The sequence below is a fragment of the Geotrypetes seraphini genome, chromosome 4, assembly GCF_902459505.1.
Source record: "Geotrypetes seraphini chromosome 4, aGeoSer1.1, whole genome shotgun sequence".
Classification (NCBI taxonomy): Eukaryota; Metazoa; Chordata; class Amphibia; order Gymnophiona; family Dermophiidae; genus Geotrypetes; species Geotrypetes seraphini.
Window position 1 is genome coordinate 176,107,288 of NC_047087.1, and position 22,849 is coordinate 176,130,136.

The following is a 22,849-nucleotide window of genomic DNA, read 5'->3' on the forward strand; positions in this document are numbered from 1 at the left end:
GCATCCCGCACTTGCTGGAAGGATGGAAATCCATCCGGGGATAAGTCAAGGAGGTGTTCCATCGCCACACAACCTTGGGCCTCCCAGTGCTGAAATACAGATTTACCCCAGCCCGGCAGGAACTTGGAATTCCCTGTCAGACGTATGTAGGGAGACACCTCCGTCGGCAGCTGTTGTCTGCGTCGCCACCAGCACCAGGCCAGTCGAAACGGCCGTAAAAAACGAAAGCATACGTGATAGCGCCTCCCAGGGTCGTCCTGTCGATGCAATGTGTTCAAGAAGTGAAAAGGGGAGCTCCAGCCGGCCAACCAGCCCCGTGGGGAGTACCGACTACACCCAGTGTAACCCTCATGTATCCAGCGAAGAAGAGACGCTACGTTGTAAAGCCAAATATCCGGGACATTTAATCCCCCCAGTTGTTTATCTAGAATAAGTTTGGACATCGCGATTCGAGGCACACGAGACCTCCAAATGAAACGAGAAATGGTGGATTTGAAAGCGTATTCGTCCCGCCTAGTAAGCCAAAGGGGCATAGTCTGCAGAGGGTACAAAAGCTTCGGGACCAGCACCATCTTTACCAGTGCTACCCGTCCCAAGATACCCAATGGTAGCTCCTGCCAGGCCTGGCACAATTTCCCAATAGCTTCAAGTTGCTTTCGGACATTGGCATTGTAAAAGGTGGGCAGGTCAGTACTAAGATATATTCCCAAGTAGTGCATCGGTTTAGTCGTGGGAGCAATGGGCAACTCCGCGTGCCAAGGCATCACCGGACCCCCAAACAACAGTAGAAGTTCCGACTTGCTGCAGTTAACTTGTAAACCCGACAGGGCTCCGAAAGCATGGATCACCGCCAGTGCTCTAGGCAGATGCACTGAAACCTGATCCATATAAAGTAAGATGTCATCAGCAAATAAGCCAAGTTTGCATTCCTGTCCCCTGACCACTATACCCTTGATGGTCTCGTCTTGGCGGATCTTAGCCGCTAGGGGCTCGATGGCCAAAAGAAAAAGAAGGGGTGATAGAGGGCATCCCTGCCTCGTGCCCCTCCGCAGACCAAAATCCCCGGTCAGGCCCCCGTTGATCAGCAAACGCGCCCTGGGGTTGTGATACAAAGCCGACACCCAGGCCAAAAACTCACCCCGAAAGCCACTCCTGCGTAGGACATAAAAGAGATAGTCCCAAGAGATGCTATCGAACGCCTTCTCCATATCCAATCCCGCCACCGCCTCCTAACCACCCCGTCCCACCCTGTCATGAATCGCACCCAAGGCCTTCATCAGGTTCATAGAGGTGTAGCGGCCCGGTACAAACCCAACCTGGTCAGGGTGGACAAGATCAGGGAGAAAGTGGTTCAAACGCCTCGCCAGTGTCACGGCCAAAAGTTTAATATCCTGGTCAAGAAGAGATATGGGACGAAACGACCCAACTAAATCCGGGTCCTTACCTGGCTTTGGGAGCAGAACAATGTGGGCCATGTTATCCGGAAAAAAAACCCCTGTGTCCGCTACTGCGTTGTACATCGCGCTCAATGGTTGCGCCACCAGGTCCTCGAGAATCCGGTAGTATTCGGGACTGAACCCGTCCGGACCCAGCGCCTTCGCTAGTTTGAGAGACCGTATGGAGACGCGGACCTCAGCCTCGGATATAGGGAGGCACAGGTTTGTAGCCTGCTCCTCCTCCAAGTGTGGTAGAGAAAGGCCCCGGAAAAATTCCGCGAGAGCAATCTCATCCAGCGGGCGTTTACCATACAGGGTCTCATAATACCGGACGAACTGTTCTGCAATTTGGCGTTCCCCCTCATGCCTGAGTCCCGTGGTATCGCGAATCGCAGTAATGAGTTGACGTTTTTTATATGAGCGCACTAGATTGGCCAATAGTTTCCCCGTTTTACCCCCCCATCTGTGCATATTATACCATTGGAACGCAAGTGTTTGTTCCACTCTCTGGTGAAGTAATGCCTCAATGCGGTCTCGAATTGTCTTGTATTCCGATGTGTCGGAGTCTGACAAGGAGGAGATGTGGGCCCTGCGGAATTGATGCAGCTGTTGCGTGAGTGATAAGAGTTCCGCTCCCCTAGCCCGACGTTTGGCAGCCGTGTATGCAATCACATGCCCCCCGTAAGACAGCCTTGGAGGCATACCAATAGGATACCGGCCCTATTTCGGGGGTGTCATTTGTGGCCTGGTAATCTACCCAGCGCGCCTGTAGATAAGTCCGAAATTCCTGATCGTGGTACAGAAACGGCGCCATTTTCCAGGATGAAGCCTTGCCACCTGCTGCAAGGGACAGAGTGAGATCCACGGAGGCATGGTCAGAAACCGTAGATTCCACTATGTCCGACACAGCAGTTCTGGAGAACAACCTTTGGTCAAGTAATATATAATCTAAACGGGCATAAACTTTGTGGACATGAGAGTAAAAGGTAAAGTCCGAATCATACGGGTGTAGTGCCCGCCAAACGTCCACCAGGCCTAAGTGCTGTGCCAGAAATCCCACCCCTTTGTTATCGTGATCCCTTAGACTACCCCTGGGAGGCTTGCAATCTACCCCCGGGTCTGCAGTAATGTTCATGTCTCCCCCCAGGATCACCTGATAGTCCGGGTACGCCGATACCATGGAGAGGACTGTGGAGAAAAATTTATGACAGTAAGAATTTGGTGCATATAAATTACAGAACAATAGCTTTAGACCTCAAACCTCCCCCATGGCAATAACATATCTCCCCTCCCGATCCGTCAATTGTTTATGCAGAATAAAGGGTAAGCGCTTTTGAAATAAAATTGCCACCCCTCTCTGTCGACCTCCAGAAGTAGAGGAGCAGACCTCCCCGAACCAATTCCTTCTCAACTTGGAATGCTCAATCTGGGTTAGGTGGGTCTCCTGTAAGAAAGCCACATCCGCTTTCAGGTTACGCAAGTGAGTGAGTATACGAGATCGTTTAACTGGGGACCTGATGCCATCTACATTGAAGGTGGCAATTTTTAGATCAGCCATAGCAATGAGAGGGACAGGTTGCATACCACAGCGTCCCCTGGGGTAACAGTCTCCCAGAAGCCCAGAGAGTTATCCATTGTCCACGCTCCATTCAAGAACTGAGCCTTTGCTAGCATAATACTTGAATGTGGACGAGGCCTCCCAGCCGAGCCCCGCCGTACTCTGGATCCATATGCCCCATGCCCCATCAACCTTAGCCCCCAAGTAACCCCCCCTGCACACAACCACCATTCATACACACACCCCCACACATGCTCTTCCCCACGTCCCCCCTGTAACCCGCCTCCCCTCTTCCCAACCCTCCATGCTGTGCCCTCCCAACCAGCATACATACCCAAATATATCCCCCAGCCTGTCCGGAGACCTCCCCCCCTCAGGACTCTCCCCCACCACATCCCAAAAGGTTCCACCACCCCTCCAGAAAGAAACATAAACATAGCTCTAAAGGCAGTAAAATATCTCTGTCATGTCCATGTCCGGATCTGCGAAGGAGCCTCGCTGTGCCGCATCCGATGCCAGGCTGGTCACGGCGTCTCCTGCCAGATAGAACCCAAAGGATTCCAGAAGATGGGGCAAGATCGAAGAGGAAGTAGAAGCCCAGGTCCTTGTCAGCGCAGCGAGACGGCAGAATATGCGGTCCACCAGAGCAGATCCCCCACAGCAGTCATAATGGCAGAGTCTTAGCTGGATAGTAGGACTTTCCACGTGGTGCCAGGATCTTACATCCGCTGAACTTGCAGTAAAACACTGAAGCACATGCTATCTCCACATTCATAGCCAAATGGGCTCCAGCTCATTGTAATGATGAAATAAAAGGTAAATAAACACCGAACCCCTTTAGCTGCAGCGTGCAAAGAAAAGTCATCAAGCAGGCAGCTTTGCCAGAAACGTCTTGGCTTCTTTACTAGAATGGAAAGTCAGGGTTTGTCCATTGTGCCAGACCCGAAGTTTCGCCGGGTAGACCAATGCAAACTTAATTCCTTTGTTGTGGAGATCCGTGCAGGAGGGCGCCATGGTCTTACGCTGGGCCGCCACCCGCACGGAGTAGTCATTGAACAAATAAACCCGGGAGCCCTTGTATTCCAAGGTCCCAGCCCTGCGGTAAGCTCGGAGGATCATTTCCTTTTCCCTCCAATTGACATAGCGGGCTATCGCAGACCTCGCTCTCCCCCCTTCCGCAGGTCTTGCTCCAATGCGATGCGCCCGTTCACACGTGAAGCTCTCAGCGCCCCCGGCCAGGCCTAGTTGCTCAGGAAGCCACGCGCTGAAGGCAGCATAGAGATCTTGTTCGCTTACCGACTCCGGGAGCCCGACCAACCTCAGGTTGTTTCGACGATTCCTGTTCTCCTGCTCGTCCAGGGCTGCCAGTAACTCCCGATTGGATTTTTGCAGCTCCTCTTCCTGTGTGGTTAGGCCTGAGCACGTGTCCTCCTGATCAGACACTCGCTGCTCTACCTCCGCTAGCCGTCGGCTGTGGGAATCAAATTTCTCATTCATCTCATCCACAGCCGACTGTATTTTATTGAGCCTGTCCGCTAGTGCCGCTGACACCGAGCGTGTAATATCAGTGATCCATTCTCCCGCCGGTATTGTAAAGGTGGCCGGCTCCGCCGCCATTTTAGAGGGGGTGAGAGAGGGCTTGTCCCGCGTTCCTTTTGCCGGTTTGACGGGCATGCCCTGCTCCAACGGATTCTCTCCCTCGGGCTACTGAGCAGAAATTGTTGATATCCTGTCCCGGGACCCCGCGATTCCTAAGAGGGTGCGAAAAAATCGAGTTTTGTGCCGATATTATGTCCGTGGGGCGGGAGCTCTCCGATTGTGCGTCCGCTCAAACAGGCTGCATCACGTGACCCCCCCGGCCTCCTTTCTGATAGTTTCTGGGAGATCGTTCCAGGTTTTTACTCCCAGATAGTTTAGCATGGAGTTGAAAATTTGCTTGTATTGAAGGTTCCTTATGAGCGGTAGGTTCATTTGAATTCTGTTAGGGATTCTTCTGGATGTGGACCAGGTTGCTGAGATGATCTGTATAAGGAGAGCAGCTGAGTTTCCATGCAATATGTTGTGTATCAATAATATATCTAAAAATTCTTTGTCCCCCTGTTTTACCGTTTCAGCTATTTTTTTCTTCCATTTGCATCTTTGTTATCCTGAATACACGACCATCCTCTCTTAACTTTTCCAGATATTTATACCTGTCTTCCTCTTTCTGTGATCTTTTGTAGTTTATGAAAGCTAACCTCTTATTCTTGATGGACCAGCCAGCATGGCATCAGCAAAGGAAGATCTTGCTTGACGAACTTACCACACTTCTTTGAGGGATTAAACAGGCAGATAGACAAGGGCAACCCAGTCGACATTGTATATCTGTATTATCCCAGGACAAGCAGGCAGCATATTCTTAACGTATGGGTGACGTCACCGACGGAGCCCCGGTACGGACCTTTTTAACTAGAAAGTTCTAGTTGGCCGCACCGCGCATGCGCGAGTGCCTTCCCGCCCGACGGAGGAGTGCGTGGTCTCCAGTTTCTTCGTTTCCGCGGAGCGAAGAAGACGCATGTGCTTTTCAACGGCCGTTGAAAACTCTATTTTTGCCTTCCCGCTCGCGATTTTTTGACCCCTTTTTGTTCTATTTTTTGTCTTTCGACTTAATTTTCTTACAAAAAAAAACAAAAAAAAACTCGTGTCATTTTTTCTTTGTTTTTTGCAACCGGCCCCGGCGGGGCCTGTTGTAATCATCCAAGCCTCCGGGTTTGATTTCGCGGAGGCCATGTTTCCCTTCATGCCCCCTCAACCGGGCTTCAAGAAGTGCCAGCGGTGTGCACGCCCGATCTCTCTAACTGACCCACACAACTGGTGCCTTCAGTGTTTGGGTCCAGAGCATCGGGCTGACACCTGCACCCGCTGTGCTACTCTTAAGAAACGCACTCTTAAGAACCGGCAAATACAGCAAAATATTCTTTTCAGCACCGGTTCTACCATGGATCAGGCCCCGACGTCGACGGCACCGCCTAAATCGGCACCGACCACTTTGACACCGCCTGATCCTCCTTCGGGGTCAATAGCGCCAGGTAAGCCGGCTAAGAAGCCTTCCACTTCCCTTGAGCGCCCTCCAGTTACAGCGGTGACCCCGGTCCTTCCGGCGTCCCGCCGATCCCGTAAACGCTCCGCTCCAATCTCGGTGAGTGCCTCGTCATCGGCCTCCTCATCGCCGGAGCGTCAAGCAGCACCTATGGTACCGAAGAAATCTAAAACGGTACCGGTGCCCCCATTGGAGGACCGCATCTCGGCCATCCTCCAGGACAAACTCCAGGAGCAGCTACAACAGCAACTCCAACAGCTCCTTCCGACCCTACTGGCACCGCTCCTTCTGGTACCGGTCCAGCCCGAGCCTCGCACCACTCCACCGGTGTCCACCCCCTCAGTACCGATGGACACTTCCATGCCGGTCTTATCTGCCCAGCCTGCACTTCAGACTTGCTCCGCAGAGGACCCCTCCCGGGCCCAAGATCGACACCGGTCGTCTCGGGACCGGGATCGGCACCATTCCTCCCGGAACAGGGATCGACGCCGGTCTTCATCTCCCGGCACCGTATCCATGCGATCTGGCAAGTCCCTTTCTAAAACCCGCCATACTGAGCCGGCTATCAGGGACCCAGACTTATGGGAGCAATCCCCACTCGGTACCGAGGAGGATGCCTCTTCTACAGATGAGGAACCCTCCATGGCTGAATCCACCTCCAAGCCCGAGCAATCCTCATTCACGAAATTCCTTCGGGAGATGTCTGCGGCTCTCTCCATACCTCTTGAGTCCGACTCGAAGAAGTCCCAGGCCTTTTTAGAAGCCTTGGACTTCGACCAACCCCCCAAGGAATTTCTCAAACTGCCCGTACATGATATCCTACGGGAAACATTTTATAAAAATTTGGAAAATCCCCTTACTGTTCCAGGTGCCCCTAGAAAACTGGACAGTTTATACCAGGTCATCCCTATTCCGGGATTTGATAAACCCCAATTACCCCATGAGAGCCTCCTCGTAGAGTCCACTCTCAAAAAATCTCAGGGTTCCAGTGTTTATGCCTCCACCCCTCCTGGCAGAGAGGGGAAAACAATGGACAAATTTGGAAAGCGCCTGTACCAGAATGCCATGCTGGCTAACAGGGCCAACAACTACACCTTTCATTTTTCATTTTATATGAAACACCTGGTCCAACAACTTTCTGCTCTGCAAAAATATATACCTGAGCGTAAGGTCCCGCTCTTCCAGCAACAGATTTCCACCCTCCTTCAGCTCAGAAAATTCATGGTGCGCTCGATTTATGATTCCTTCGAGCTCACTTCCCGAGCTTCTGCACTGGCGGTAGCCATGCGACGCCTTGCCTGGCTGAGGGTGTCTGATCTTGATGTGAACCACCAAGACCGTCTCGCCAACGCACCTTGCCTTGGTGATGAACTTTTTGGGGAGTCTCTAGATACCACAACACAGAAACTTTCGGCTCATGAGACCAGATGGGACACCCTCATTAAGCCTAAAAAGAAGACTCCACCTGCGCGACCATACAGACCTCAGTCCTCTTACCAACGTCGCTTCTCTGCTAGGCCGCTTAATCCTCCTCAACATCAATCCCGTCGGCCTCGCCAACAACAGCACACTCAGGCTCGCTCTCAGTCTCACCAGGCGACCAAGCCTCTCCCTCAGACTAAACCTCCTCAGCCCTTTTGACTCCTTTCTCTAGGGCATAGCCAGTCTCCAACCGTCGATGCCTCTTCCTCAACCTATCGGAGGCCGCCTCACCATCTTTCTCCAACGCTGGGAGGCCATCACATCAGACCTGTGGGTTCTCAACATCATCCGTCACGGATACTCACTAAGGTTCCAGACTCTCCCTGTAGACCATCCTCCCGTAGAGTCTGCTTCTCACTCCTCCCAAACTCCACTCCTTCTCAGGGAGGTCCAATCCCTCCTCCTCCTCAATGCCATCGAAGAAGTTCCTCCAGACCAAAGAGGTCAGGGATTTTACTCCCGCTACTTCCTGGTACCCAAGAAAACGGGAGATCTTCGTCCCATCCTAGACCTCAGGAACCTCAACAAGTGTTTGGTCAAGGAAAAATTCAGAATGCTCTCCCTTGCCACACTTTATCCTCTTCTATCTCAACACGACTGGCTATGTTCCCTGGACCTCAAGGAGGCCTACACTCACATTCCAATCCATCAGGCTTCACGTCGCTACCTCCGATTCCAAATACAGAATCACCACTATCAGTACAAAGTGCTGCCCTTTGGTCTCGCATCATCACCCAGGGTGTTCACCAAATGCCTGATTGTGGTAGCAGCCTGTCTCAGGTCCCACAACCTACAAGTGTTCCCCTACTTGGACGATTGGTTGGTGAAAGCAACTACATCTCCACTTGTGCTGCAAGCCACTCATCACACCATCTCTTTCCTCCATCTCTTGGGGTTCGAGATCAATTATCCCAAGTCGCATCTGCTTCCCACGCAGCGCCTTCAGTTCATCGGAGCAGTTCTCGATACCAATCAGATGAGGGCGTTCCTTCCTGCCGACCGACACCGGACCCTACTTCACCTCTGTCGGCAGGTGCTCCTTCATCCATCCATCCCTGCTCGCCAGATGATGGTCCTTCTGGGCCACATGGCTTCGACAGTCCATGTGATTCCTCTGGCGCGACTCCACCTCAGGATACCTCAATGGACCCTTGCCAACCAATGGTCACAGACCACGGATCTTCTTTCTCATCCCATCTCTGTGACATCGTCTCTTCAGCAATCTCTTCAATGGTGGTTGAACTCCTCAAATCTTTCCAGGGGCCTCCTCTTTCATCCACCCCCTCATTCCATGATCATCACCACAGATGCCTCCCCCTATGCATGGGGGGCTCACATAGGAGATCTCCGCACCCAGGGACTCTGGACCCCTCAGGAGCGTCAACATCACATCAATTTCCTGGAGCTCAGAGCCATGTTTCAAGGCCTTCCAGCACCTTCTCTACCCTCAGGTTCTTCTCCTGTGCACGGACAACCAAGTCGCCATGTACTACATAAACAAACAAGGCGGCACCGGATCTCGTCTCCTGTGTCAGGAGGCCCTCCGTATCTGGACCTGGGCCACGGCCCACAATCTTTACCTCAAGGCTGTCTATATCCAGGGCGAACAGAACTCCCTGGCCGACCATCTCAGCCGCATCCTTCAACCTCACGAGTGGACCCTGGACCCTCCCACACTCCACTCCATCTTTGCTCGCTGGGGCACCCCGCAGGTGGACCTCTTTGCAGCTCCTCACAACCACCAGCTGCCCCAGTTCTGTTCCAGACTCTTCTCTCCGCATCGCCTGGCCCCGGATGCATTCCTGCTCGACTGGACGGATCGGTTCCTCTATGCCTTTCCTCCACTACCTCTGATGTTGCGGACTTTGTTCAAGCTCCGCAAGGACAGGGCCACCATGATTCTCATCGCCCCCCGGTGGCCCCGACAGCACTGGTTCTCCCTCCTGCTTCAACTCAGCTCCAGGGAGCCCATTCCTCTTCCTGTGTTTCCTATTCTACTTACGCAGCGGCATCAGTCTCTACTGCATCCCAATCTGTCTTCCCTCCACCTGACAGTTTGGTTTCTCTCGGGCTGACCTCTCCAGAGAATCTGTCCCAGCCTGTCCGTCGCATTTTGGATGCCTCCAGGAAACCCACCACGCTCCAATGTTACCATCAGAAGTGGACCCGGTTTTCCTCTTGGTGCCTCTTGCATCATCACAATCCCACCTCATTGGCGGTGGAGACCGTACTGGACTATTTGCTCTCTCTGTCCAATGCTGGCCTCAAGTCTACCTCAGTCAGAGTCCACCTCAGTGCCATCACTGCTTTTCATGAGCCTATCCTCGGAAAACCTCTCACGGCTCATCCTCTGGTTTCCTGGTTCATGAGAGGCCTCTTCAACATCAAACCACCTCTACAGCCTCCTCCTGTCGTCTGGGACCTCAATGTGGTTTTATCAGCCCTCATGAAACCTCCTTTTGAGCCTCTTGCTACTACTTCACTCAAACTGCTCACATGGAAGGTGCTTTTCCTCATTGCCATCACCTCTGCCAGGAGGGTCAGTGAGCTGCATGCACTGGTCGCCGATCCACCGTTCACTGTTTTTCACCATGACAAGGTGGTTCTGCGTACCCATCCTAAATTCCTCCCCAAGGTGGTTTCAGCCTTTCACCTCAACCAGTCCATTGTGCTGCCTGTCTTCTTCCCAAAGCCCCATTCTCATCCTGGGGAACAGGCGTTACACACGCTGGATTGTAAGCGTGCCCTTGCATACTACCTTGACCGTACCAGGGCTCACCGCTCCTCTCCTCAGCTTTTTCTGACCTTCGATCCCAACCGTCTGGGTCGTCCTGTCTCTAAACGAACGCTTTCCAATTGGCTTGCTGCCTGTATTGCGTTCTGTTATGCTCGGGCCGGCCTTTCACTGGAAGGAGCTGTCACGGCCCACAGGGTCAGAGCTATGGCTGCTTCTGTGGCTTTCCTCCGTTCCACGCCTATTGAGGAAATCTGCAAGGCGGCCACTTGGTCTTCAGTTCACACATTCACTACTCACTACTGTCTGGATACCTTCTCCAGACGGTATGGACACTTCGGCCAATCTGTGTTACAAAATTTATTTTCCTAAATGGCCAACCATCCCCCCTCCCTCTCTGTTAGCTTGGAAGTCACCCATACGTTAAGAATATGCTGCCTGCTTGTCCTGGGATAAAGCACAGTTACTTATCGTAACAGGTGTTATCCAGGGACAGCAGGCAGATATTCTTACGACCCACCCACCTCCCCGGGTTGGCTTCTTAGCTGGCTTATCTTAACTGGAGACCACGCACTCCTCCGTCGGGCGGGAAGGCACTCGCGCATGCGCGGTGCGGCCAACTAGAACTTTCTAGTTAAAAAGGTCCGTACCGGGGCTCCGTCGGTGACGTCACCCATACGTTAAGAATATCTGCCTGCTGTCCCTGGATAACACCTGTTACGGTAAGTAACTGTGCTTTTTCAGAAGGTGTTCGACAAGGTCCCGCATGAATGACTACTTCGGAAAAATTGAGAGCCATGGAATCGAGGGTGAAATATTCACATGGATTAAAAACTGGATGGCGGACAGGAAACAGAGAGTGGGGTAAATGGACAATACTTGGACTGGAAAAGCATCACGAGTGGAATGTCGCAGTGCTTGGACCTGTTCTCTTCAACATATTTATAAAAGACCTGGAAATTGGTACAATGAGCGAGGTGATTAAATTTGTAGATGATACAAAGTTATTCAGAGTAGTGAAGACACAGAAGGATTGCGAGGAGCTGCAACATGACATAAACACACTCGAGACATGGGCCGCGACATGGCAAATGAGGTTAAACGTGAATAAATGTAAGGTAATGCATGTCGGTAACAAAGATCTTGTACACGAATGCAGGATGTCTGGTGCAATTCTCGAAGAGACCCTCCAGGAAAGAGACTTGGGAGTATTGGTAGATAAGTCAATGAAGCTGTCTGCGCAATGTGCGGCAGCGGCAAAAAGGGCAAACAGAATGCTAGGAATGATTAAGAAGGGGATCACAAACAGATCGGAGAAGGATATCATGCTGCTGTACTGAGCCGTGGTACGCCCCCACCTGGAATACTGCATCCAGCACTGGTCATCGTACATGAAGAAGGACATAGTACTACTCAAAAGGGTCCAGAGAAGAGCAACTAAAATGGCCTAGAAGTCACAAAATTATGGCGGTATAGAAGAATAAAGTTGTTGTTATTATTATTAAGGTGCTGGAGGAGTTGTCGTACAGTAAGAGAATAGAGAAACTGGGCCTCTTCTGAGACTGAGAGGGGACATGATCGAAACATTCAAGATAATGAAGGGAATAGACTTAGTAGATAAGGACAGGTTGTTCGCCCTCTCCAAGGTAGAAAGAACGAGAGGGTGCACTCTAAAGTTAAAAGGGAATAGATTCCGTACCAAACGTAAGGAAGTTCTTCTTCACTGAGAAAGTGGTAGAAATCTGGAATGCTCTTCCGGAGGCTGTTATAGGGGAAAACACCCTCCAGGGATTCAAGGCAAAGTTAGACAAGTTCCTGCTGAACCAGAACGTACGCAGGTAAGGCTAGACTCAGTTAGGGCACTAGTCTTTGTCCTAAGGGCTGCCACGGGAGCGGACTGCTGGGCACGATGGACCACTGGTCTGACCCAGCAGCGGCAATTCTTATGTTCTTATTCTTATGTTTACCTTCTCGGCTACTACTTTTGAGAACCAAAGTGGCCTTCTTTTCCTCTTACGTTTATTTACTTGCCTCACAAAAAGTTTTGTCACTCTTACAATTTCAGTTTTGCTTACTGCATTTCCACTCCCTCCAGATGTTCCCATCCAGACAATTCCTTGATGTAATTCCCCATCCGAACAAAGTTAGTTTTTTTAAAAGTCTAGAGCTTTGCTTTTGAATGAGCCCTCTCTATACCCATTTTAAGATTAAACTGTACCATGCAGTGATCACCGGATTAACCACTGTAATATCAGAACACTTTCACTGTTTGTAAAAACTAAATCCAGTATGCCCCCTTCCAGCGTGATTTACATTACCAACTGCTGGAACAGTTTTTCTTGTAGAGCATCCAGGATCTCCCTACTTCTAGAACAGTGTTTCTCAAGTCTGTCCTGGAGTACCCCTTTGCCAGTCAAGTTTTCAGGATATCCACAATGAATATGCATAAACTTGATTTGCATACACTGCCTCAATTATATGCAAATTTCTTTCATGTATATTCATTGTGGATATCTTGAAAACCTGACTGGCGGTACTAAGATCGCTAACACCGCGATCTTGTTTGCAGGCTGTTCCGGCTGGAAGGTAAACAGTGTGGGGAGGCTGGGGGGGGGGGGGCGGAAGGCCGAGGGGATGGGATCCGCAAGCCGGATGCCGGGGGGGGGGGTGGAAGCCGACAGCAGCACTTCCCGACTAACCCTCCCTCCTTGCCTTCTAAAGCAGATGCGGCAGCTGCCACTCTTGCTTTAGGGGGCAAGGGGGGGAGGGTCAGGCGAATCGGGAAGCCGCTTTTTTTTGTTTTTTTGTTTTGAACCGATTCGAATCGATTCACCCAAAGTGAATTGGTGAACCAATTTGAATCGTGAATCGGGCAGCACTAGTGCTAACATGGATGAACAGCATCGGATAATAGTCATCAGGCTTGATGAGTCTCGGCTCTCCGTAACATCTTGGATGTTGGCACTACGCAGACAACATACCTCTCGTGACATCATGTCTGGTCTGCAGATGGATGCTTCTGTAACCCTCAAAAAGGAATTGCCAATTACCACTACCTTACACCTCCTAGTGGTCACAGACCCAGTATTTTGGGGGATTTCAAGCTTTGGTTCTTCCTTTCCTTGGGATGCTTTCATCTCCACTTCCAAGTTTATTAAAAATTTGTTATACTGCCTAATCAGGCTTCTAGGCGGTGTACATTAAAATATAATACATATAGTTAAAATTAACAGATACATACGGCACTGGGGGCTTGTATGACAGAACCAGACATTTTGGACATACATAAAAGGAAGAAGGGGTAGAACTACAGTCTTAAAAGAAAAGAACATAAAAGAGAGAACAAAACAGGAGGAAGGGGGGAAAAAAGAAACAGATCCTCCAATTGTCCTTAGAAGGACGTTCCAAATGCATCGTTAAACAAGAAAAATTTTTAATTTGGACTTAAAATGAATTAAAGTAGTTTCTTTTCTTAAATAACTTGGTGTGGAATTCCAAGGGCGGGTGTTGTCACAATACCAATCTTGCAGTGTTCCGTAATCTGAGTCCAGCTGTCTTCCCTCAGCACAGCCTCTTTCACACTGCTGGAAATCTTTGACACCTCATGAACCATTTAATGATCTATCTCAGGATGCTTCTCAGTTTTGCCACCTCCTCTCCTTGTTCCTTTACTTCCTTCATGAGAGATTCAAGCTGAAGACATCTTGCACATGGAACCACTCTGTCTGCACAGAGACAGAAGTTGTAATCTGAGCAGCAGCTTTGGTGATACAATGTTTCCAAGCCATACTGTGGTGCAGAAGTACTTACACCTGGAAGAATAAAATGCCCTGTTCCTGTTTGGCTGAAGAGCCTATAAATCAATGTATCTCAAACTATGTGTCATGGCACACTGGTGTGCCACGACACACTGGGGAGGAGGAAAGGCGCCAGCGAGAGGCATATCCATAGACAATCAGCTTGCGCTGGTGCCTCTCCTCTCCATGCCTCTTCCCTGCTGGCACCCCCCACTGGCAACTTGGAGCCCATCTGGAGGGCTTTCACGCATGTGCAGATGCCGACATGATGACATCATATATGCATGTGATGTCATCACAGTGACATCCGTGTACTTACAGAAGTCTTGAGCCGCAGCCACTATGTTTAGTGTGTTGCAGCTCAACAAAAGTTGCGGGACACTGCTATAAATCAAAAAGTTCTGCCTTGGGGTGGGCGAGAGGGAAATAAAATAACACCAGAGCCTTTGCTCAACAGCTATTTGTGCCCTAATCTGATATTATGCCCTGAAATGCAACCTAAAACACTAATCTAGGCTAAAACACTTTTGTATTGAACCCTAACAGAGACTCTAAAAGTTACACTATTACCCAACTGGTTTTGCTGAGCTAAAAAAGAGAACTACAATGATAAAATCTACTGAAACCCAAATTTACCTTTCCCATACAGTAGTTCACAAGTTGCTGTGAAAAAGTATCTTCAAAACTGAGCCTCTACAACCTCTCTCGTAGAGCCAGGCTTACTGAAGGTTAGGCACTAGGCTAGCATTCCTCCCCTCAAGGGTCACCTGTGGAGTCTAATCTCTTAAGAAAGTCCCCAGAGTTCAGTTGTTACTCTGTATTTAAAAAGAAACTAGAGATAGTGGGTTCTCTGGCTTCAAAATGAATATAACAAAGTCAGAACACCTGAATTTAACCCTTGAATAATCCGTAGTCCAGTGGCTGAAAAGTGAATTTTTCTTTAGATAAGCATAAGAATATATACAGTATATGGAAGGTAAGATAATGTTCAGACTATCACAAACTCAATTATGGCACAAACTTCCAGGGGGTAGATGACTTTAGATTGAGTCTTACATGGCTAGGGAGAATGGCAGACTGTAAAATGATGGTATTGACAAAGTTTCTATATCTGGACCAAATATTCCTGTTTCCTGAAGTACCCCTTTGACAGTCAGGTTTTCAGGATATCCACAGTGAATATGCATGAAAGTGATTTGCATACAATGGAGATTCTCTCAGGGAGGTATGGAAGTGCCAGATTTCAGTAGGTATTATTGGAAAACTCAGTTATGATCTGTTCTATGGTGGTGTGAGGACAAGGCTAAAGCCTTGGTGCAGATAGAACAAGAGTTGTTAAGAGGAATATCATGACAGCACTTATTCTGGAGACATGAGCAGATAATTAGCAAGAGGAAATTAGATAATCCCCTCTTAAAACATACTGTCAGTTTTATGATAAAAAAAAACAAAACAAAAAAAAAACTTGCAACATGTTACTGGAAAATAAAAGCATGTCCCATTTTGCTTCAATAAGCATCCTTCAATTTTACTATCAATTGGGATCCTAGGAATCTAGGTGGGAACAGTGTAAAATGGGTACGCCAGCTGTACAATGATATTGTATTTAGATCCTTTCAAAATCAGAAAGAAATTCTCTTGGAATCCCAAATTCAGAGTTCTATTTTAATCTCCAATTACTTTATTTATGGGTATCTTGAGAGAATGGCTTCTTGAGAAGGTCTTGAATGGCAGGGGAGGGGGGAGGAACTTTGCAACAAAACTTGATTTCAAAGTTATATGATCTTTTGGACAGGAAGAGAAATGAGAAACCTAAATTTGCCTCTTGTCAGATCACAAATCTTGCTCCCATCTCCTAATCAAGAATAGCAGATAGTGTATCAAAATATCTTTAGGATCTCTGTATCTGCTCATTTTATAGAGAATAGAGTGAAAACAATGTATATGTGGCATATTACTCCCACTCACCTTTTATATTTCTCATCACAAGCCATTGCTGGAGGAGGAAGTATGGGAGGGAGTACCCTGATATTCAAAATGTATGGAAAGTGTGTTAAGATTTTTCCAAATATTTTGAATATTTGTATTCTATTGGACCCTCACTTATTTTTCTTGCAGAACTAGGTGAATAAATTAGTTGGGGGAGGTTCCCCTTGAGTGGCAATAGTTCATAGGTGACTAGTAGCTAAATGTCCTGCAAAATACCTAAATTTTTCAGATCTGAAATAAAAGGCCTAGTCATGCATACTATTTAAGCAAATTGACAGTGATTGAACACAAACATTTAATGAAGTTTGAAAAGCATGGGCCACCTTTTTGGCCTGGTATAATAAATATGTAAGAGTATTTAATAGAAGTTTAAGTTGGCAAAAGCTGTGCATCTAGATTGGGGATTTGATTGTGTGTTTATCTTCTCATTCACTATAAACTGGGTAGTTGTTAGGGAGGGTTGAGATATTGGAAAGTATTGTTATAGGAGCTGTTTTGATATCTATTATGTATGTATTGTTTTTAGAAAATTAATTAAAGCTTACATTTCAGTTAATTTTTAAAAGTTATCAGATATATATTTCCCAAAGCTGATATATTCCAATTAATAAATCAGAATAAAATACTGTTTTTTCTGCCTTTGTTGTCAGAACATTTTGTTTTTCCATTTGTTCTGATCTCAGGGTTATCTGTCCTGCTTTTCTTTTTTTTTTCCATGATTCTTTCCTTGGTCTCCTATCCAGTTCACATTTCTTCTCTCTCTGCCTATTATCCATATCTCTGTGTGCCTATCCTCCCCATGTTCAGCATCTCCCTTATCTACTGTATATTTCACTTTGCGTCCCTGTCCTATGCTCCATTTATGCCCAGCATCTTTGTCTATGTCCTTTTTCTCCCCATCCCCTTGGATCTAGTCTCTCCTAGTCCTTGAAAATTATTATAGGTTGCTGACAGCTGCAGTGATAAAAGCACATTGTTTCTGGCTGGCACCAAGGACCTTCCCTCTGCTGTGTTCTACCTATAGGAAGTTGCATCATTGGAGGTGAGATATGGCAGAGGGAAGGTCCCTGGGGCCAGCCAGAAACAATGTGCTTTTATCACTGCAGCTGTCAGCAACCTATGGTAACTGTCAAGGGCTGCAGGGTTGTGAGAGAGGTTGGACCCATGGAGGTGGGGGCAAAGGAAAAAGATATGTCAGGGCAGAGAGCTGGAAACCAGCATTACATTAATAATAATAAAAACTTTATTCTTTTATACTGTCACTAATGTTTTAGCCTGTTACATTAACGGGTGCTAGAGTAGATGTCTATTTTTTTTTCTTTGTCTCTTTCTCCTTGGATTCTGTCTGTCATTCTTTCTGTCTCTGTCTCCCTGGCCCCCTGTATTTCTCTGTTGCGCCATGCCTGCCTGTCTCTCAGTGGCCCCCTTCCTATGTCCATAGTGTCCCATCCTATGTCCTTAGTGCCCTCAGCGACTCCTTCCTATGTCCTTAGTGCCCTTTCCTATGTCCTTAGTACCCCAGTGCCTCCTTCTCATGTCCTAAGTGCCCCCAGTGCCTCCGTCCTGTGAACATAGTACCCCCAATGCCTCCTTCCCATGTCCTTAGTGGCCCCAGTTCCTCTGTTCTGTGTCCTTAGTGCCCTCAGTGCCCCTTCCTATGTCCTTAGTGCCCCCCCAGTGCCTCCTTCCTATGTCCCCCTCACTGCCTTCCAGACTTTGACCCAACCCCACCCCCCGAAGCCAGCCTGCTTCCCTCCCATCCCCCTGTGTAGTAGACCAAATGAGCAGCATCTTTAAATTTCTACCCCCCCATTCCCACTGTACAGTAGAACCCGTCATTTTTATTTCCCTCCCTCCCATCCCCCCTGTGCAGTAGAAACGGTGATCAGCCTGTTTCCATCTTCCCCCACCACCATGCAGCTGACCCCATTGACCCTCCCATCCACCCCTCCCACTGCGAGACAACCTACAAACCTTCCGGAACCAGCAGCGTCCCCATCACTTTAAAGACGCTGCTTCACGACTTTCTAATGCCGATTTCCTCTGTCACGTCTGTCTCTGATGAAGTCTTTAAAGTGCTGAGGACGCTGCTGGTTCCGGAAGGTTTTTTGTTCTTTCAGGGTGGATGGGAGGCTCAACAGGGGTTCGAGTGGGGAGGGGGGGGGGGGCCGAAGACGACGAACTGCTTTCTTATAGGGAGTGGAGGAAGGGAGTAGAAGCGCATGCGCACTCTAGCCGGCGGGGACCTACAGGTTCATGGAAAACGGAACACGCAGGTAAGAGTGCACATGTGCGCTTAGGGTTTTATTATATTAGATAACCAAAAGTTCTAGGCAGTTTACACTAAAAAGAGCTGGACAATCAGTGAAATACAATAATACAGTAAAAAATACAAATATTTGTAAAATAGAATTTCAATAATAACACTCACTAAGTAATAAACTTATCGAACAAAGTAGTCTTAATTAATTTCCGAAAACTGCAATAGGATAACATAGCTTGCTGAATACATTTACCTAACCAAGATTGTTGCCTGCCAGCTTGAAATGCTGGGTCCTATCTAAGAAGGTCTTATATCTACACCCATTAATTTTTGGATAAGCAAATAAGTAGAGGTTTCTAGTTTCTCTATGCAACACAAAATGAGGAAAAAGGTAAGCTGGAGACAATCCCGATATCAGTTTAAAGCAGATATAGGAAAATTTGAATAATACTCTTGCCTCCAAAGGCAGCCAATGAAGTAAACGATTATATGGACTAATATGGTCGTTCTTTTTTAAACCAAAATATCAATTGAACAGCTGTGTTTTGAATTATCCTTAATTTCCTTGAATTTTTTTGGGTGCTCTTAAATAGATGATGTTACAATAATCTAAAATAGATAAAACTAATGCCTGCACCAATAGACTGAACGATAAAGGATCAAAATATTATTTTATTGTTCTTAATTTCCACAATGTAAAAAAACATTTTTGTACCACTAAGTTTGTGTGTTCTGCTAATGTTAAAAGTCGGTCTAGTGTGACTCCCAGAATTTTGATAGATTTAATAATCGGGTAGTCATGATCATTAAGATGAAGCAATGAGTTAATTTTGTCGTTGGGACTAGCCAAGAAAAGTTTGGTCTTTTCCGTATTGAGTTTCAGTTTGAAATTAATCGCCCACTGTTCTATCTGAATCATAATAGAAGATATCTGGTTTAAAATTTCAGTAGTAAAATTATTTAAAGGGATTAAAATAGAACTGTCATCTGCGTATATATAGTGATTTCTATTTACATTAGTGATTTCTGGAAAGCATCTGGGCATTTCAATCTGGTGTCCCCTACTCCAGTGTTTTTCAACCTTTTTACACCCGTGGACCGGCAGAAATAAAAGAATTATTTTGTGGACCGGCAAACTACTAGGACTAAAATTTGAAAACCCCGTTTCCGCTCCATCTCCGCGAGCTCGGTCACCTCAGTAACTATAGAAAAATAGACAAATATAGTGCAAAATATAAACAGCAGATATAAATTCTTAAAACTGACACATTTTGATCACTAAATTGAAAATAAAATCATTTTTCCTACCTTTGCTGTCTGGTGATTTCATGAGTCTCTGATTGCGTTTCCTTCTGTCTGTGTATCCTTTCTTTCATTTCTTTCTGCACTCAGGCCCAAGAATTGTCCCTTTCTATTCACTCCCTCTTTCCTTTCTATGTCCTTAGTGCCCCCATGCCTCCTTCCCATTTCCTTAGTGCCCCTTCCTGTCTTTAGTGCCCCCAGTGCCTCCTTCCCATGTCTTTAGTGCCTCCTTCCCATGTCTTTAGTGCCTCCTTCCCATGTCCTTAGTTCCCCTTCCTGTCTTTAGTGCCTCCAGTGCCTCCTTCCCATGTCCTTAGTGCCCCCAGTGCATCCTTCCCATGTCCCTCTCACTGCCTTCCACAGTTTATCCCACCCCCACCCCCAAAGCCAGCCTGTCTACCTGTCTCCCTCCCTCCATGGCCAAAGCCAGCCTGCTTACCTGCCTACCACCTTCCCTCCCTGCCCCGCAAAAAAAAAAAAGCCTCCCTCCTTCCTTTCCCCTGCTCTTACCACCCTGCCGCTGCTGCTACAGCTGACAAGAAGTCTTCTTTCCGACGTCAATTCTGACGTCGGAAAGAAGACTTCCTGTTGGCTTTAGCAGTAGCGGCAGGGCGGTAAGAGAAGGGGACCCGGGGAAAGGAAGGAGGGAGGGACAGGAAATGATCGCCTGTCCCGTTGTCGCCGAGCACAGCTTCGGGATGCTGTCCCGAAGCTGTGTGTGGGGACAACAGGACAGGAGGTCTGAAAATGGACCTATGGTCATTTTAATCTTGCTGGCCCTGTGCGGACCGGCAGAAATTTTCTGCGAACCGGCGGTTGAAGAACAGTGCCCTACCACTGGGCAGCCCTGGGGGTTTTTAATGGGTTCAGTCAATAGGAGCTAAGATCCTGGAAGCAACATTCTACTGTGGTTTAAAGAATAGGAAAAAAATTAGGGCTAAGTAATTTTCCCAATGGAAAAAAAGGTAAATTGTGGAGAGCTTTAGCATCCCTTAATTTGGAAAAGAGAGTAGCAATTGAAGTGAGCAGATATATAGTTGACAGAAAAATATCCAAAGTGGAAGTTAAGACATAGAGACTACTGAAATACAGAACATTGCCCTAGTAAGGAATTGGGTATTTAATTTTTAATACGGATGCACATAAGGTAGATAGTTCTGGATTCCAAATTAAGGCATTACCCAAGAAAATAAGAACATAAGTCTTGCTATACTTGGACAGTCCAAAGGTCCATCAAGCCCTATATCCTGTTTCCAACAGTGGCCACAAGTATCTGGCACGATCCCAAAAGAATAAAAAAGATTCTATGCTGCTTATCCTAAAAATAAGCAGTGGAATTTCCTAAGTCTAATAGTGGCTTATAGACTTTTAGGAAATTATCCAAATCTTTTTTAAACCCTGCTAAGCTAATTGTTTTACCACATTCTCTGTCAAAGAATTCCAGAGTTTAATTACATATTTGAGTGAAGAAATATTTTCTCTGGTCTGTTTTAAATCTACCATTTAGTAGCTTCATTACATGCTCCCTAGTCCTAGTGTTTTTGAAAAGAGTAAATAAATGATTCAGGTCTACCCATTCCATTCCACTCAATAGTATGATACTTTTGGCATTTGTTTACAAATCCAAGGCTGCTTCCTTTCTTCCTTTCCTTATTAAATGTTTTTTTTGTTGTTGGGTTTGGGCTTTTTTTTTTCTTTTTACTTTACACATTTTTAGAACTTGAAAAGCTGTGCATAATTAATATATAACTAAATATGCCCCATCCCCCTGCCCATTAGCGTTCTCTCTTATGTGGTTCTCTAACACTGTGTTTTTGTCTTTGCTCTGGATCCTCAGTTGGTGGACTCTGGTCATTTATGGCGTATTCATGGTTACCCTTGGAACATTTATTTTTGGACAGACTACAGCCAATGCTATTTTTGTGGATCTGATGGACTGAACTACTCTTCAAGTCTCCAGTATGTTGGCAAAGGCTCCCTTCTACTCTCCAGTGTAATAAGATATCCTTCTGATAAAGGAAAAGGAGCCAAACCCAATTATCTTGGAACTATGCATGTTCATATCATCCTCAGAGGAAAAAAAAATTATATCAGCCCTCTGCTATTTGGGTTGTATCACTTCAGGTATAGTGTTATCCATCTCTTTGCCATGGATTATTATTCTATCTGGCCTTGTCATCCTGGAGCATAACCCTTCCTACTTTCTTGCATCCTAGTTTCTTCTGTAAACCTCGTATCAATGAACAATACTGGTATGAGAATCTCTTCAGGTTCTTAGGTTCAAAACTGATTGAATCACAAAACTGATGTTAAATGCTTTACAACAAAAGGAGTTAAAGGGAACACAGTAGCTGCACTCGAGATTATCCTCATGAAAGGAAAACAAGCATGTTTGTTGCTCTAGGGAGAAGAAATAGAGAGTAAACTATCACTATATTCTTCCTGATTGATGGCAAAAAGCATTTACAGTCCATAATGAATATTTTGTAGTGTACTAAGCCCACTGATAAAATCATATTTTCTAAGCTCGAAGGGGGATGAGGGAAGAATCTCCATACAGCCTCCTGATTTTCCTGCTGTTCTATAATTTTTTCTATTCAAGATAGAATTATTTATACTTCAAAGAAATAATAGCACCATCTAAATAAAAGTTTTAATTTTATTTTGATGTTGCTTGCAACAGGCATGGAGGGGTGTTGGCAGGACATTTCATTTTCAGGTAAGGCCATTGAAATAGTTTTCCTGTTTTTCTGGAACATTTTGTTTCCCTTGAACTGTAATCATATCTCAGATCTGCAAGACAGTGTAAAAAAAAAAAAAGGGAAATATAAGAGTGATTCTTGTGTCATCTTGGCTATGTATAAAATTAAAGGTGAATATAAAAATCTATAAATTGTAGGAATATCTCTACCTCAAATTCACAGTTGCCCTGCAATCAAATATTGAGCAAGCTGACAGCATTGGGAAATTAAAAATAAGAATTCCGTTTTGCAGCTGCATCAGGGTAGGAGCTCTGTAAATGGACAAGTTTATTGAAAAATTATAATAAAACACATCTTTTAAACAAATATGGGAAAAAGTAATATTCAATATTGGTATTATTGAAAGTAGATAAAGCAAAGGAACTGGAGGGATATATCCCTCTCTGTAGTGCTCAAGGAAGTACTAACTTCTATTGCAGTTCTGTTCAGCTGTTCATTTGACACAGA

The 22,849-nt window shown here is 46.7% G+C and overlaps 1 protein-coding gene across 5 annotated transcripts in view; it reads left to right on the forward strand.

Annotated features, from left to right (window-relative positions):
• SLC38A7 (solute carrier family 38 member 7) overlaps window positions 1–22,536 on the forward strand; it is a 154,248-nt gene extending 131,712 nt beyond the window's left edge. For all 5 annotated transcript variants that reach the window (XM_033943315.1, XM_033943313.1, XM_033943311.1 and 2 more), the window contains one exon: window positions 21,478–22,536. In XM_033943315.1, the coding sequence (XP_033799206.1) occupies window positions 21,478–21,572 (95 nt within the window). In that variant the 3' untranslated portion in view covers window positions 21,573–22,536. The remainder of the gene's footprint in view (window positions 1–21,477) is intronic.
• Window positions 22,537–22,849: the final 313 nt, after the last annotated feature.